The sequence below is a fragment of the Rosa rugosa genome, chromosome 7 (assembly GCF_958449725.1).
Source record: "Rosa rugosa chromosome 7, drRosRugo1.1, whole genome shotgun sequence".
NCBI classification, from domain to species: domain Eukaryota; kingdom Viridiplantae; phylum Streptophyta; class Magnoliopsida; order Rosales; family Rosaceae; genus Rosa; species Rosa rugosa.
Genome location: NC_084826.1, coordinates 13,961,502 through 13,976,715, shown reverse-complemented (window position 1 = coordinate 13,976,715; position 15,214 = coordinate 13,961,502). Strand labels below are relative to the sequence as shown.

The 15,214-nt window shown below is 36.8% G+C and overlaps 2 protein-coding genes across 2 annotated transcripts; one reads left to right on the top strand and one right to left on the bottom strand.

The window, feature by feature from the left end:
* Window positions 1-6,035: 6,035 nt before the first annotated feature.
* LOC133721698 (uncharacterized) lies at window positions 6,036-9,559 on the top strand. The gene is made up of 13 exons (XM_062148381.1): window positions 6,036-6,479; window positions 6,616-6,753; window positions 7,087-7,168; window positions 7,279-7,355; window positions 7,465-7,580; window positions 7,681-7,792; window positions 7,879-7,995; window positions 8,227-8,318; window positions 8,411-8,477; window positions 8,587-8,668; window positions 8,776-8,867; window positions 8,963-9,106; window positions 9,202-9,559. Exons 1-13 carry the CDS (start codon window positions 6,195-6,197, stop codon window positions 9,346-9,348), a joined length of 1,551 nt encoding a protein of 516 aa, XP_062004365.1. The 5' UTR covers window positions 6,036-6,194; the 3' UTR covers window positions 9,349-9,559.
* Window positions 9,560-11,224: 1,665 nt separating this feature from the next.
* Window positions 11,225-14,710, bottom strand: LOC133721450 (ACT domain-containing protein ACR10). Its single transcript, XM_062148069.1, has 6 exons — window positions 14,176-14,710; window positions 13,697-13,915; window positions 13,323-13,428; window positions 12,398-12,734; window positions 12,013-12,297; window positions 11,225-11,795 (listed from the first exon to the last, which is right to left on the bottom strand). Exons 1-6 carry the CDS (start codon window positions 14,327-14,329, stop codon window positions 11,658-11,660), a joined length of 1,239 nt encoding a protein of 412 aa, XP_062004053.1. The 5' UTR covers window positions 14,330-14,710; the 3' UTR covers window positions 11,225-11,657.
* Window positions 14,711-15,214: the final 504 nt, after the last annotated feature.

Here is a 15,214-nt window from a genome sequence, read left to right as displayed (position 1 = left end):
AAATTAAGGCTATCAAACTACAAACAAACATTTTGTGTTTCTTTGACCAAAAAAAAAAATGTCACTCTCTCTCTCTAATAACATTTCATAGAATTATTATGAAGGATTACAGCCACAGAGGAGTCTTTAAGTAAAACCTTAATAAGCTATTGCGGCCTACTTTTGTCACCACAAACTCTAAAAAGAAGTTGATAATCATCTTTTAATTTTTCATTAGTGATAGTATGTGGGAAGTAGGGTAGGAAATGAGATTTCAGTCATGAAAAAAAATGAAAAAAAAAAGAAGTTTGTATCCACTAGAGCTATAAGTTCTCACGATTACAAGGTTGTTACCCGATTATATTGTTATATTAATGCAGAGATAATTAATATGCGCCTCACACCTTTTTATTTTTTTGAGTAGAAATGATATTTTTATGGGTGGTTCTAGTTGGACTTCCAAATTTGCTATTTTGACCTCTCATACTTAGTACACCTCTAATTTACTTTTTAGAATACTTAAAATGCTATTTTGACCTCTCATACTTAGTACACCTCTAATTTGTTTTGAATTTATTTTTGTATTAAATGATGGGCCATGTATAGAAATTATTGTTTTTACTTAATTATTTTAGGTAAATTTTAAAACTATATGTCAATATAAGGAAATTCCGGAAAAATAAAAAATAAAAAATCAATTTAATTGAATGTTATATTTAGGGAGGTAATTTAAGAAGAGTATTTTTTTTAATAAAAAAAAAAAAGTATTTTTTTTTCATTTTTTTTTTCATTTTTCTCTCTTTGTCCTTATTTGTCTTTTCATATGACTTGACAAAGTATATTAATAATTGAAAAAAGTTGGATGTCCAAATATCAACTTTTATTGATATCTAATAATGTGGCAACATTACTAATCTACCATTGTTATAAAATAACATTTTTCAAAATTTAACCACTCTATTAGATGTCGTATTTTGTCCTCAATGTAATTAATAGTTAATCATTCACTTATAAGTTATATTTTATCTGATACGCGATTCTCCAATCTTCGTAAGTTATATATTGTCATATTGATGCAAAGATATTTAACATGACTTTCTTACTTTGGACAGAGGTTACATATTTCCTGTAAATTTTCGTTCTTTTAATTGAACTTTCTGAAAGCAATGGTCAGTTCAGGCAAAACCAAGAGGGCTCCCTTTCAAAACCAGCTGGTAGAGATTGAAATCATGAAATGAAAGCTAACCAATGACAGACCTAATTACATATTTAGATCGATTTGTGGCTTGGAAGTACTTGTGTTTATCATCGGTGGTCCATTGGGAGCCTCATAAACACATTCATGATTGATCACCCTCACAGATTGAAATATGAATATAGTCATAAACGTAACAAAAGAAAACAAGAAGAAGAAAAGAAAGCTACAAATTTATGACATCATTAGCTGCATCATTCAACAAAGACGATTTTGTGTTCAAAAAAATGACATACAAAAGGGGTCGTAAATTCGTAATATATTCTCAACACGTGAAATGTACCGTATTGCAGGTATCCTATCCTCCAAACCTAATTGAGCCACGGGTGGTAATATGAATGTCAAAAACCAAACAGAGCAAACATGAAAAATGAGTTGGAATCATTTCGAACATGTTTCTTCATTTTTTTTTTTTTTTTACAATATTAGTGAATCAATAACTTCTACAATTTAGGAATTCAGTCGATCAAGTTACCTTGAATTTTTTGTGTTGAGATTTTGGGAGAGCGCAAAAAAGATTCTCATCTAAAGCTGGTTCATCCTCATCAAACTAAGTTTCGTAATTAATCTCAGATTGAGCATGAAGTGTATGACCAAAAGGTTCTTCATTTTCCAAATCATCCCAACAAAGCGTTTGAACTTATGTTCTACTAAAACAAAATCCTCAATGTCAACCAAAGTGTTTAAAGGAAGTCCAACTATCTCTTGTTCATTTGCAGCAATGAGCTCATCTTATTGCACTTGAGCAAAGATCTCAAAACTGTTACTAGTGGAAACATTGACATTACCTGTAGATCTTGTTGGAACCATGCCATCTACATGTCGTTCACTTGGACCAGCCAACATAGTCCCACTTGAACCAATAGGCTCAATCTCATCAATAGATGCATCAACTAAGACAGCAAGCCTATTATTAGTGTTTTGAGCAACGAATGGATCTAATAGCTCCTTGGATACCCCATTCTCAATGGTATCTTCAATGTGGATAATCTCTGGAGAAGCAATCCCAATTTCTGATTGTTCAACATGTGAGAAAATTTTCGGAGTAGCCTTGATCCTATATTCTGGACGAACTTTTTTTACCTCTACTATCCTCATCATGGTCATCACGAGAGCGACCTCTTGGCTTCTCTTGTTCCTTAAACTCACGTGACAAGTTCTCATAAGCAATGCCTACAGAGAAAACATGACTATATTTTTCCACCATAAAGTTGGCAGTTAAGTCGTTATCAACTAAGATGCGGGCATAATAACCAAATTGATGTTCTTTCGTCGCTTTATCGATGTGCAATGGTGTCCCTACTCCATGGGCAATCTCCATAATATATGGCGAGGATGCCGTAATCCTGCTTGATCCAGAAATTCGAATCCACACTTACGTATGTCTTTGAAGAAGATTAGCACCTAGTTTGAAATCTGGTTTCCGATCCATTCAAATAATCAAAAAATTCCATTCGCAAGAGAACATGTACCACAGTATACCACTTCTCCAAATTCTTCCCATGTCATCTTCACCATTGAATGAATGTCTAAGAAACCTTTTATCCAAAGGGACCAAGTGCTATGGATTTATAAGGTTCCATTGAGCTGCAAGAGATGCTTTCAGAGAATCAGTTCTGGGAGGAACCGACCCATCATTATTATGAGTGATTCATGCTCACTCATTTTCCATCATTCCACCACTCAGTCAGCTATTTTCATCCGAATCAAGTTAAAACACCCCGTTCTTCTTCTTTTTTAAAGAATGGGCACCTCAAGTAACTCAATGAGAACGTTTTCTTTCTTCTTTTTGCTTGTTAGCAGATCCATTTAATTGAAATGGACAAGCAAAAATACGTCGCAATCCATTTCAGAGGAGATTTGAATTGTACTGGAATAATTTGACAATTCAATTACCTTGGACCACGCATTAGATGATGGGTTTATGGCATCAAGATTTGACGATAATTGATGGCAATTATTGAACTTAATGAAGGATAAACGACAATATACGTAAATACATTAACAATAACAGTTCATTAATATTAATTTGGCAAGAGTATTCCACATAATGGAAATTTATTGATGCAAATTTGCTTCATTCAATTATGATTGTGACTTTGTATAAGCAAATAAATAAGAGCTAAATTTATTTCACCTCCTTAAATTTAACATTTAAAATTGTTTGTACCCCTAAATTGGTAATTTGATCACAAATAACCTTATTCTCTCCAATCTGATCAATCATAGTTAACTCATATATGATCTATCAATTGCTTCGTGAACTGTCGACATGATGAGCCACTTAAACTAGTTTTTGACTTTCTCTTACCCGACAAACACATCATTTCCAAACAGAAATTTGCTATGAACACCCTTTCGAGCTCAGCCGCTACTGGTGAAGAGTGTAACTAAGCATAATGAAATTTGAAGAGCACAAACAAATAATTTTAGGTGTAAATCTCATGTAGAAAATATGAAATTAATTCTAAGAAATAATGTTTACACAAGATGTATTTAGATCCATAACATAATTTGCATGTCAATGCAGTACATGTAAATTGGATCAGTCTAAATTCCATCCAATATATCTGATAAGAGAGAGTTTTATTGGACACATTAGCGCATGCAGGACTGGTTCGGGATGATGGTGATGATGCGTGTGTGTGTGCATGTGTGTGTTATGAGGATCACTTCTTATACATTCGTATATATGAAGTACTACGTATTAGCCGGCTTTCCATGGACCTAGCTTGCTTACTGACTTTTAATTTGATTTGGTATATATTTATAGAACTTAAGAGCTAGGTTTCAGGGTCACCTTGGAGATTCAACAAAGTTGGATTCGAATAATAAACAGAAGCGTGAGCTGGAATTCTGGAATATTTAGTTCAAGGGTCCGCCGGTGCCGGCCACAAACCAAAATAAACATCTGTTTTTCTTTTTCTTTCTTTTATCAAGACTAATGCCATTGTTTCCCCCATTGTTATATATATATATCTATATATATATATATATATATATATATATAGAGGACCGTTCTGAAGAGGACGTCCACAACCCAGAAAAAGTGCGGACGTCCCTCCTCCGGCGTCGAGAAGGCGGCGATGGCTGCGCTGCGGTTGCCGGACGAACTCTCTGAACATCCCGGACCACTTTCCAGTCGGGTGGACTCGCTGGTAACCACTTTCCAGTCGACCTTGATCGGACTACCACTTTGCAGTCGACCACGCTGCCCAGACCTCCAACCTCGATCTCTTTGGCCTTCGTCTTCACTGCAAACTGGTCTGGGATGCATGTAGCCACCGTCCGGCAAGAGGCGCGCCGCCGTCGGAGCTTGATCGCGGAGAAAGGAGGGACGTCCGCACTTTTTCTGGGTTGCGGACGTCCTCTTCAGAACATATTCGTATATATATAAATAACTTTGCTGCTTAGGAACGGATTTCCAGTTTTTTTTCCACTTTTTTATTACACATTCACATCTTAACCGTTCAGTTTTTAGGTCCTAATATATATATAGATCACTTCTGCAAAATTTCAGCCAAATTGATAATCGTTAAGGCATCCAAAACTGCAATTTACACGAATTGACCGAATCTGTCTAACCGGAACCGTTCGTGTTTATAATGTTAAATTCCAGTTTTGGATGCCTTAACGATCATCAAATTGGCTGAAATTTGCAGAATTTATAGATTCTTGACCGAATCTGTCTAACCGGAACCGTTCGTGTTTATAATGTTAAATTCCAGTTTTGGATGCCTTAACGATCATCAAATTGGCTGAAATTTGCAGAATTTATAGATTCTGGAACTGTACAATGTGTACAGGCATCCTGTATTTCAAGAGTTCATCTATATACGGTATCCATATTTCAGACCTATACTGGTAAACAGCGACAAGCGTGGTCCGTGGCCCACCATTGTACCGATACTGTCCCAACTTAACCACCCGTTAGGTGTTGGGTTTTAATTACAAAAGACCTCGGTACAATTAGGTGAGATCCACCCACTTATAAGTTATATTTTTATTTGTCACTTTTCCAATGTGGGATCTTTCCTCTCCAACACGCCCCCTCACGTGCAACCTAACTTTAGGTCTGCACGTGAAATTAATTAACAATCCAATTCCCACATTAGAAATTGGGACGCAAGTCTCATATTGGAGACTTGGCCAATATCACAATCCAAATTCGGGCCCATGACAATTGGAGACGCAATTAGAGAGAGATCCGCTCTGATACCATGTTAAACAGCGACAAGCGTGGCTCGTGGTCCACCATTGTACCGATACTGTCCCAACTTAACCACCCGTTAGGTGTTGGGTTTTAATTACAAAATGCCTCGGTACAATTGAATGAGATCCACCCACTTATAAGTTATATTTTTATTTGTCACTTTTCCAATGTAGGATTTTTCCTCTCCAACATATACATGTTAACTCATCTCTGTAGTATGATTTGACCTCAATGAAGTTGATAGGTTGAATGCATTTATGAATGTATAGAATACAGTTAAGGATTGGACTCCACGAACAACCAAAATACAGGTTTCACAACGCATTGTGCACTAGTTTATCCTAATATAATGAAATATGAAATGAGCCTGCTAATTAACCATCCATTTTGTCCGAGGGTATAGTTACAGATCGAAGCTGCTATAGGTAACGTACCCACGTACTATGGAATCCGATCCGGACCATATTTCTGTCTTTCTTGTCAAGTTCCTTGATTTGTCCGACTCGTTCGTAAATATATAATGATCATCATCACCTACATTATTAATTTCTCTCTTTTTAACTATAAATATGGCCCATTGCCTCCAGTCAAAGACAACAAAGGCCGGCCTCTTCTTGTTCTATAGCCATTGTCTTGCTGAATCTTGCTCTTCCTGCTTCCTCTCACAACTACTGTTACTATAACTGAATTTGCTAACTTATCCAATTTCATTCAGTGCTGAGAGTAGAGAAAAGGGGCTTAAACACTATGGTGGAGGATGATGCTAAGAGGTTGGAAGAAGGGTTCGGGAATAAACCAGTGCCTGAAGTCAATGAAGAAGAGCATAAGAAGGATATTTTGATCAGTACTGAGAAAGTAGCATATGAAAGTGGTGGAAGTGGAGATATAATTGACCGTTTGGAGGAGAAGATAGCTGTGTCGGAGCCTCGGGAGGTGGAGCAAGTCAAGGGTGAGGAGGAACAACCACTGCAGGTTAAGCAGAAGAGCAAGAGGGTTGCTACTTTGGATGCATTCAGAGGCCTTACCATTGTGGTATGTTTATTACTACTTAAGAGACAAGACACTATGTATCTAGTTATATATGAACAGTTCTAATTCACAGTCCAATAATACGAACATGTTAGACTGCATGATATAGCGTAATTATGCTGATGGTGTGTATGTGAAGGTCATGATATTGGTGGATGACGCCGGGGGAGCATACTCGCGTATTGACCACTCGCCATGGAATGGATGCACCTTGGCTGACTTTGTCATGCCCTTCTTCCTCTTCATAGTTGGTGTCGCCATTGCCCTTGCTCTTAAGGTATATACACTTCCTCTTTCAGTGTTTTAGGACATAAAAATCGCTATAGGTAGAAATGGCAAGTTTTCAAAGTAATGGATTCTTCTCATACTAGCTTGTCTTGACTTTGCTTGACTTTTAATTCAAGCTGTGTATTAAAATTTGTAATTTTCTTTTATACTCGACGGATGAGGCTAACTTGTTACATGCATGGTTTGACACATGTTTTGTTGGCATACATTCATTTCGGAAAGTTGTCATACGTGGCGATGGTTAAGTGAACCAAATTAATTTCCCCAAATTATTGGTTTGTATGCAAGTTAATATACATGTCAATTGTCAATTTCTTTGCAGAGAATTCCCAAGACCAGTGATGCCATCAAGAAGATTATTCTGAGAACAATAAAGCTTCTCTTTTGGGGAATCATTTTGCAAGGTAACTGGAAAATTTAGATTTTGTCCTTCTCTGTCAAGGAAAAGGGTATTTACTAGAGAAGAAGTCTACTTTATTTGTTTAACAAACAAGTAGTTTGCATCAATTTTTAGGTGGATACTCTCATGCACCCTATGATTTAGCTTATGGAGTTGACATGAAAAAAATTAGATGGTTTGGCATCCTCCAGGTGTGTTTAATTTCCTCTAACCCCTACTCTTTTATATTACCTTTTCCCATTCTAATATTCTTCTTTCGTTTTTTGTGTGTGCATTGTGTGCTTTGTTTATGATAAACAGAGAATAGCATTGGTTTACTGTGTTGTTGCTCTAATAGAGACATTTACCACCAAACTCAGACCAACCGTTCTTGAATCTGGACCGGTCTCTATTTTCACAGCATATAGATGGCAGTGGTAAGCGTTAAAACACATTAACCAATTCGTTTTATATACCCTTTTGAGTTCCTGTCCAAGGGTTTCAGGTTTCACTATTAATTTGCTTCTTACAATCCAGGATTGGAGGATTTGTTGCCTTCCTGGTCTACATGATTACAACATTTTCGCTTTATGTTCCGGATTGGAGTTTTGTGGTACTCCACGACGATGGCTCAACAAAGAAATACTTGGTATGCTAATTCTGTTCAATAAATGACTACATATGTGAAACTTTCACTATGACTGTTATGATATCTGACAATGCTTTATTTTTCAGGTTGAGTGTGGGATGAGAGGACATCTAGGACCTGCTTGCAATGCAGTTGGATACGTGGATCGACAGGTCTGGGGCATAAATCATCTCTACAATCAACCTGTTTGGAGCCGTTTGAAGGTTAGCTCTAATATTTGATGCTGCAGGACTTCAAATAAAATCATTCTGCATTTTTTTTACCAAAGAAGGATCCAATGATCTCTTTCCTTTTTAATTTAGGGGTAAAGTGCTGTGAGTTTAGGTTGTAGTTGAGATATAGACATGAGCATAATGCTAGCAGAAAGACTGAAATTGGGAGATAAAAAAGAGAGCTTTCTGTTGATAAATATGATTTATTGTGACAACTTGTAGGCATGCACACTTAGTGCTCCCAGCGCTGGTCCTTTTAGAAAGGGCGCTCCAAGTTGGTGCAGAGCTCCTTTTGAACCAGAAGGCCTTTTGAGGTATGCTTATCGAGTAACACCAGTGAATTAAAAGTTCAAAGTTATGATGACAAGAGCCAGACACGGAAATTTATTTGTTGCTTCTTTCTTAGTTCCATTTCAGCTATTCTTAGTGGCACGATCGGCATCCATTACGGACACATTTTGACCCACTTCAAGGTTACCACTCGTTTCTCTCAAAGCTTTCATATTAGTAGTACTTCTTAGTTACAATCAATTTGGAAACTTTAATATGGATGACGAAGTTGGATTCTCAATTCTGATGCAGGGTCACGCAGAGAGGCTCAAACAATGGGTCTCAATGGGGCTTGTCTTAATTATCATAGGCATCATTCTACATTTTACAGATGGTGAGATTCCTTGACCATCAAGCAATCTCTCTGCCTCAAATTATAATGAACCATCAGGCCATCTATGTTTTATATAAGCCCTTATTATATTGCCTACTTTCTTGCAGCAATTCCTATCAATAAGCAACTCTACAGCTTCAGCTATGTCTGTTTCACAGCTGGTGCAGCTGGATTAGTTTTCTCTGGATTTTACTTACTGGTATAAAACAATTAATCTATTCAACCTATAGCTAGTAGTGCTCTATATTTTCACTTCTTGTGGAAATAATGACTGTATCTTTTATTTGCAAATAGATTGATGTTTGGGGCTATCGGACGCCATTCTTATTCCTGGAATGGATAGGAATGAATGCAATGCTAGTGTTTGTGATGGCAGCTCAAGGCATCTTTGCAGGCTTCGTAAATGGATGGTACTATGAATCCCCAGACAAAACACTAGTAAGTAGTACAACCATATCAGATTTCAATTGCTTTGACATAAATTTCATGTAAACTTAATCTAATGAATCGTGGAACAAAACTCCACTCAACAGGTGTACTGGATCCAGGAGCATGTGTTTAACAATGTATGGCACTCAGAGAGGCTAGGAACCCTCTTATATGTCATATTTGCTGAAATTACATTCTGGGGAGTAGTTTCTGGCATATTGCACAAACTCGGAATATATTGGAAGTTGTAGAAGCCAAAATTGCTACAAGATGTACAATTTTCATGGGTTCTTTTCAGTTTGGTTTTCTTTTCTATTTATCCATTTTCTGGTGAATAGATTTTTTTTTTGTGTTTCTGTACGTTGCTTTATTTGCTTATTAGTTAGGGAAAGTAGTATACTATCAAACTGTCAGTACATATGTACCAGCTTTTATCTAAATTCCATCTAGTGCTTCCATCTTTTAAGCAAAGTGTAATTTGACAGAATGAAATAGGAGCACATAAACCTTATCTGTGCTCGTGGAAGCTGGGAAACTTTGTGAACTGAGACACCTTTACCAGCACGGAATTTTCACCTTTCCATAAAGATGGCAAACAAGACTAATAAAGTTATAAAGTTATGACTGGGACTACAACAGTCTAAAAGCTAACAAACATTCAAAAGGCATTCACAAAGTTCATAACAAATCTAAATCCAATATATTTTAAAGAATAGGGCCACAGTTCAATTTGATCTCGTATTTACCTCGTTCAAGATGAGCTTGAAAAGAAGCGAGCTGAGATTGAACTCAAAAACTTACTGAAATCACATTCTGGAATATACAGAATGTACTGGAAGCTATAGAAGCATAAGTTGCAAGAAGATAAAAACGGTAAAACCAGACAGAAGCAACTGCTATACTTGAGAAATTCACATACTTCCTTTGTACCCTTCATGGTTCTTTTCCAATTGATTTTTTTTTTTTTGTAAATTTCTGATAGATTCTTCATTGGTTCTATTCTTTAATATGCTTTAGCATTTATCTGAGTTTCGCTTGAGTGTGCTCAAGTTGGACTGAACTCTATTAGAGCTCAAACCTTATGTGCACTTGTGGAAGTGGGAGAACTTTTTGACCTAAAATACCTATTGGTCTTTTACTAGCAAAGAATCCACCTTTCATAAAGCCTATGGGAAACAAGACTAGTAAACTAGACTAGACTTTGTCATAAAAAAATAAAAAATAAACTAGACTAGACTTCACCTTTTGTGTGAACTTATACATAGACGGCCTTCATTTTGAAGTATTGCTGCCGAATGAAAGAGCGGATCGTGGAAGGTTTTCCTCAATTCTCAATAGCTGAAAGAAACGACCACGAAAATAATGGCAAAAAGAAGACAATAATTGTAGTGAGCTATGGTGCTGAAATAAAGGAAGAAATGAGTTCGAATCAGTCCAGAGAGGGGATAGATAAAGACATCAACGGTGTAGTACAGGTCCTTCTGTTCCCACATTTTTTACCCTCCCAAAAGTTGGTGGTGAAACCACCTCAGAAAGACAATCACAAAGTTCATGACAGATACCTAAACAGCATTGTAGGGTTTGAAAGTCACTTTCAATCTAGATTATTTGGCTTCAAAATATGCAGCAAATAATTGTTACTATATTGGAATACAATAATACATAACAAAAGAAACTACTTGTACATTGTGAACTTTTTTATATAAATAGCACGACTAAGGCTTTGTCAGCTCTGCATTAGTAGGATGAGGACAACCAACAAAACACAGTGAACCCAAAGTTTTGAATAAAAAATAAAGGACAGTGGTCTTTGCCGCAGAAACTGGATCCAACTTACTTGGGGGTGCATCAAAAGAATCTGTAATTAATATTTGTTGCTTTTGCTGGACTAAATCTTTAAAAAGCACTAGAATTGGGAGCTGGTAAGAGTTCTTAACAATATTCCATTTCTGCACATGTTAATACTTTAAGAACAATGTCCACGTTCAAGTCCTATCCTTAAAATAAATATAATAAGTTTTAACTCTCAACAGAAGCAATAGTTTAGTAAGAGGCTAAACTTAAACAATTACATATTAGATGTCATCAATTTAAAGAAGAGAGAAAGAGAGAAAGTAGAGTAGACACTGAAGGAACTCCACTTGCCAATAGCAACGAGATTTCTGTTATAATTCAGCATTTTAGCCTACAGAGCTATATACAATATAGATAAGACTGCCTGGAATTGTGAACTGCACATTTGGTCCTAACTTCTACCAACCACATCACTAGAGGATTACTTAAAACTATAATAACATGATAGAAATGGCACCATTATATACCTTTGTACAACAATATGCAAGTGCCATGGGAACTGTACTTGTACTCTCCTTTTCCATGTCTTCACTACTGATTTGCTCTCATTCATACTATACAGAAGTTGTGATGTCGAACTATGCAACTGGTTTAGCCTTTTAACAATATATATCCCATCAATTGCATTCAGTGATGTGGTAGCACGGAGAAGTAAGCTGTACAGTAGCGGGCAGCAATCCAAGAGCAATGGCGATGGCATTTGTTATCACTCCCAACCCATCAACATCTTCCAAACTCCTTCTTCAATCTTGTTCCTTGGAACTGGCAAGCCATCTCCTTCATCAAGCAAGATTCTATAAACTTCCCATTCCCGATCTTTAACTAAATGCCTTCCAATCTTAGCCTGCAAAACAATAGAGAGCATGTTTAGCCAGATATAGAGAAAGATAAACAAGGAGACTGGTCCAGACAACAACATTTTGTAACAAAATGGCTGAAAGCAAACACCTGAAAAAGAGCTATAATTCCTCATAAAACTATAATAACCCTTATTACCATTTGCATAGAAAGGGACTACATGAAAAAAACCAAACACTACAAAATATGTATCGGGTAATTACCGAAAATATGCCAGTGTCCAGCATCTTGAGAGCAAGGGTTATATCATGGAAAACAAGAGGCCGGCCTTTCCCAGATAATTCCACCGGATTAGCAACCAGGAGCTCTGTATCAGGACCTTTGCTAACAACAGCTACTCTGAGAGGACGAAGTAGTTCCATCTGCAAACGAGATGTCAACGCATTCTGCTTGCTTGGATCAACTATCTTCTTTCCATCAGCTTGCACGATGAACAAGTCAATCTCACAGTTTCTTCTTTGTTTTGTAGAGAAGCGACCATAAGAGATCTGGTTCATAATCAGAATCACATGATCAGATATTGAAACCTACAAGGCTTCTGTAAGAATAAAATGAAATCTTTGTTATTGGAATATCACATTAATTTACCTGAATATTATAATCCTTTAGAGTTCTCATTATATCATAAAGGAGGCCTTTGTGATCTTTGCAAACGATTTGGACCAGTGTGTGGCCAGGACTGAGCGAATTGTCCATATTCACAGAAACACAGCTAGAGGTGACTTGTCCACTTGGGAGTTCATCAGGCATTTCCAAATGAAACATGTCCTCCATAAGAACAGAAGGGAGAAATGAAGATGACTGTGAACATGCAGTAATCTCTGGACCAACCATTTCAATATCACAACTTATCATGGCATTGCCCGTAGCAGCTTTTAAGTGGTCAGATACCTCATCCTTTCTCTTATTTGTATGCAGAAGTTCCCTAATAAAAACACAATGTCAGTGTGTTAATCTTATATGTGCCTGGAAAAATACAAAATTTGGGTGAGGCATATCCTAATTGGTAACCTCACCTCTCCTCTAATCTCTAAAGAAGAGGTCCCAAGAAGAAAAAAGAAAAGAAATGTTCCGCTACTCAAAAAAAGAAAAAAAAAATTGGAAGAATATATCCTTCCATCACATTTTCTCATCACAAATCAAGTTTTGAACAAAAAATATAAAAGAGGAAGACTTGAAGAGCAAGCGGAAAATATGCATCAAAATCTTCAAATATGCAATGAAATGGTGAAGGACACCAATCCACATGAGATAGAGATATCAGCATATGCTATAACCATTGGAATGGTTAAGCCAGCCAACAGTTCACATTTGTGTACAAGACATGCATACCAAACTTGTAGTCATACGATTACAACCCTATAATTCCATCTGAAGTTTCACTCAATTGAAACCAGTCAAATTGCCATTTCTTCTGACATCAGGACTTCATAGACATTACAAACAGCCAAAAGAATGCCAGAAAATCACCTAATATGACGTTTAAGAGAATAAATAGAGAAATTAGTAGTACCTAGTGTCTGTGACGAAAAACAGGTCCATCACTTTCCCATCCGGGGTGGTGGATACCTTGACTTTCTTTATGGTGAGCTCGAGTTCACATAGAACCTCTGTCACATCTGCACAATAAGTACAAGTATGTAAACCATCAATTAGTGGTTTTAGCAAAAACTCTTAGCACACAAATTCCATCTATGTTGTGAATCGCGATGAGAATTCTTACTCCTATGAGGCTCTCTAATATGCTAGCTCACATTATCCCCATAACTACTGTAAATTTATCAACAATTTTAAGAATGAATTGCTCATTCAAAAAAGAGATTCATTTACAACTAAAGAAACAAGCAGATACAGAAACAAGAATTAAACGCTAAAACCAAAAATTACCATGTAAAATCCCTCTCCGATCATAACAACAGAACTTGAGAAGGAACACATCTGGAGGCTTTGGAGGCTGCAATTCATAGCGGTAAAAGGAAATCCCAGAAGCTGAAGAAAAAGATGGACAAGTCTCCATTAACCTCCTCTTCAACAAATCCCACCTTGTTCCTGAGTTCCCAACCACCCAAAACACTAAGAAGCACCACTTCCCATCCGTTGATACATCTTCAAAACAAAAGGACAAACGCGTCAAACTTCAAGTACCCATAACTTGTTTCACAAATTCATAGGAAAATCACAAACAAAAGGACAATCTCATAGAATCTATATTTGAAACAAGTAGAGGAATCAAAAGACATAAAAAAAAAATATTGAACCTTTACTTTCAAATTTCTTATCTTTGCTCGTCTATTATTTGAGCAACAAAAACTGATAGAAGTTGAAATTCACAAAAATGGCAAGAGAAGAATGATTATAGGTCTCACCTCCTCTGACAATGCTAAGACCAAAGAAGAGAATGATGCGACACAAGTCACAGCCCAAGCCGGTTTTGTCTGGGCAATTTATGGTAATCACACTTGGGCCGCCTTCTTTCTCTGGCTCTGTAATGATTACCACATCGTCGTGTAGAATACCCATGTCTTCTTCTTCTTCTTCCTCCTCTGTTTTGATTATATACTTTGCTTTTGTTTGTGAAAGCTGACCCTGTTGTTGATCTTGTTTCAAAAAGGAGCACAATTTAGGAGACGCATAAAAAGAGCAGAAGATGAACAGAAAGAGAGTTGAAGCCTCTCTTCTTCTCTCTCTCTCTCTCTCTCTCTCTCTCTCTCTCTGTCTGACTTGAGGAGTTGAGCTTGTGATTCACTGGCTTGTTCTTCTTGTTGTCGGGTTGCTTTCTTTGTCGTTGTTTTTATCCTGGTTCTCTCTTCTTCTTCTGTGATGCCGAGCCTTTCAGTCTTGTGAATCGCGGAAGTGACACGACATTCTGGGTACAAACTACAAAGGGGAGTCAAGGATGGGTTGGCTGGCGTTATATGTGTTACACTTATACTTCTCGCACGAGTTTCTAAAACAATAGGATTACCAGTTTACTAATTCCATGGAAAAAATATTCATAACAATTGATTGGCCGTAATGTAATCAAAAAATTGTCTCTCAAACCGGTGATTTACAAACACAAAATTTATCCTTTATTTGGGGTTTGATAAGTTCTAAGACTACTTTTGTTTCTGCCCCCTTTTCTTGATGCTCTTGAGTTTCACGAAAAGATACAACATTGTTAAATGCATTCTATCGTGTTTAATGGAAGTTACTTATCTTTCTCTTTGAGAGGTGTGAGATAATAAAAAAATCCAAGTAATATAATATCAATGTAATGAAACTCAGGTGACGCTATCCGATTTCAAGACAAATAATAATATCAGGCTTCAATTGCAAGTTGTTGTTCTCGATTTGCTGTGAGTTACCCAAACTTAATCTCTCAAGTGGTTCTATACCACTTAGAAAGGGTTTTCGATAACGACA

What these genes read in the sequence shown, in the direction of transcription:
- LOC133721698 (XM_062148381.1), top strand. Translation starts at nt 6,195, where the DNA reads ATGGTGGAGGATGATGCTAAGAGGTTGGAAGAAGGGTTCGGGAATAAA. An exon ending in CATTCTACATTTTACAGATG is followed by an intron (nt 8,669 to 8,775) that starts GTGAGATTCCTT and finishes ACTTTCTTGCAG; the next exon opens with CAATTCCTATCAATAAGCAA. An exon ending in TCTCTGGATTTTACTTACTG is followed by an intron (nt 8,868 to 8,962) that starts GTATAAAACAAT and finishes ATTTGCAAATAG; the next exon opens with ATTGATGTTTGGGGCTATCG.
- LOC133721450 (XM_062148069.1), bottom strand. Translation starts at nt 14,329, where the DNA reads ATGGGTATTCTACACGACGATGTGGTAATCATTACAGAGCCAGAGAAA. An exon ending in TCTTAGCATTGTCAGAGGAG is followed by an intron (nt 13,916 to 14,175) that starts GTGAGACCTATA and finishes TTTGTTTTGAAG; the next exon opens with ATGTATCAACGGATGGGAAG. An exon ending in TGGACACTGGCATATTTTCG is followed by an intron (nt 11,796 to 12,012) that starts GTAATTACCCGA and finishes ATTGTTTTGCAG; the next exon opens with GCTAAGATTGGAAGGCATTT.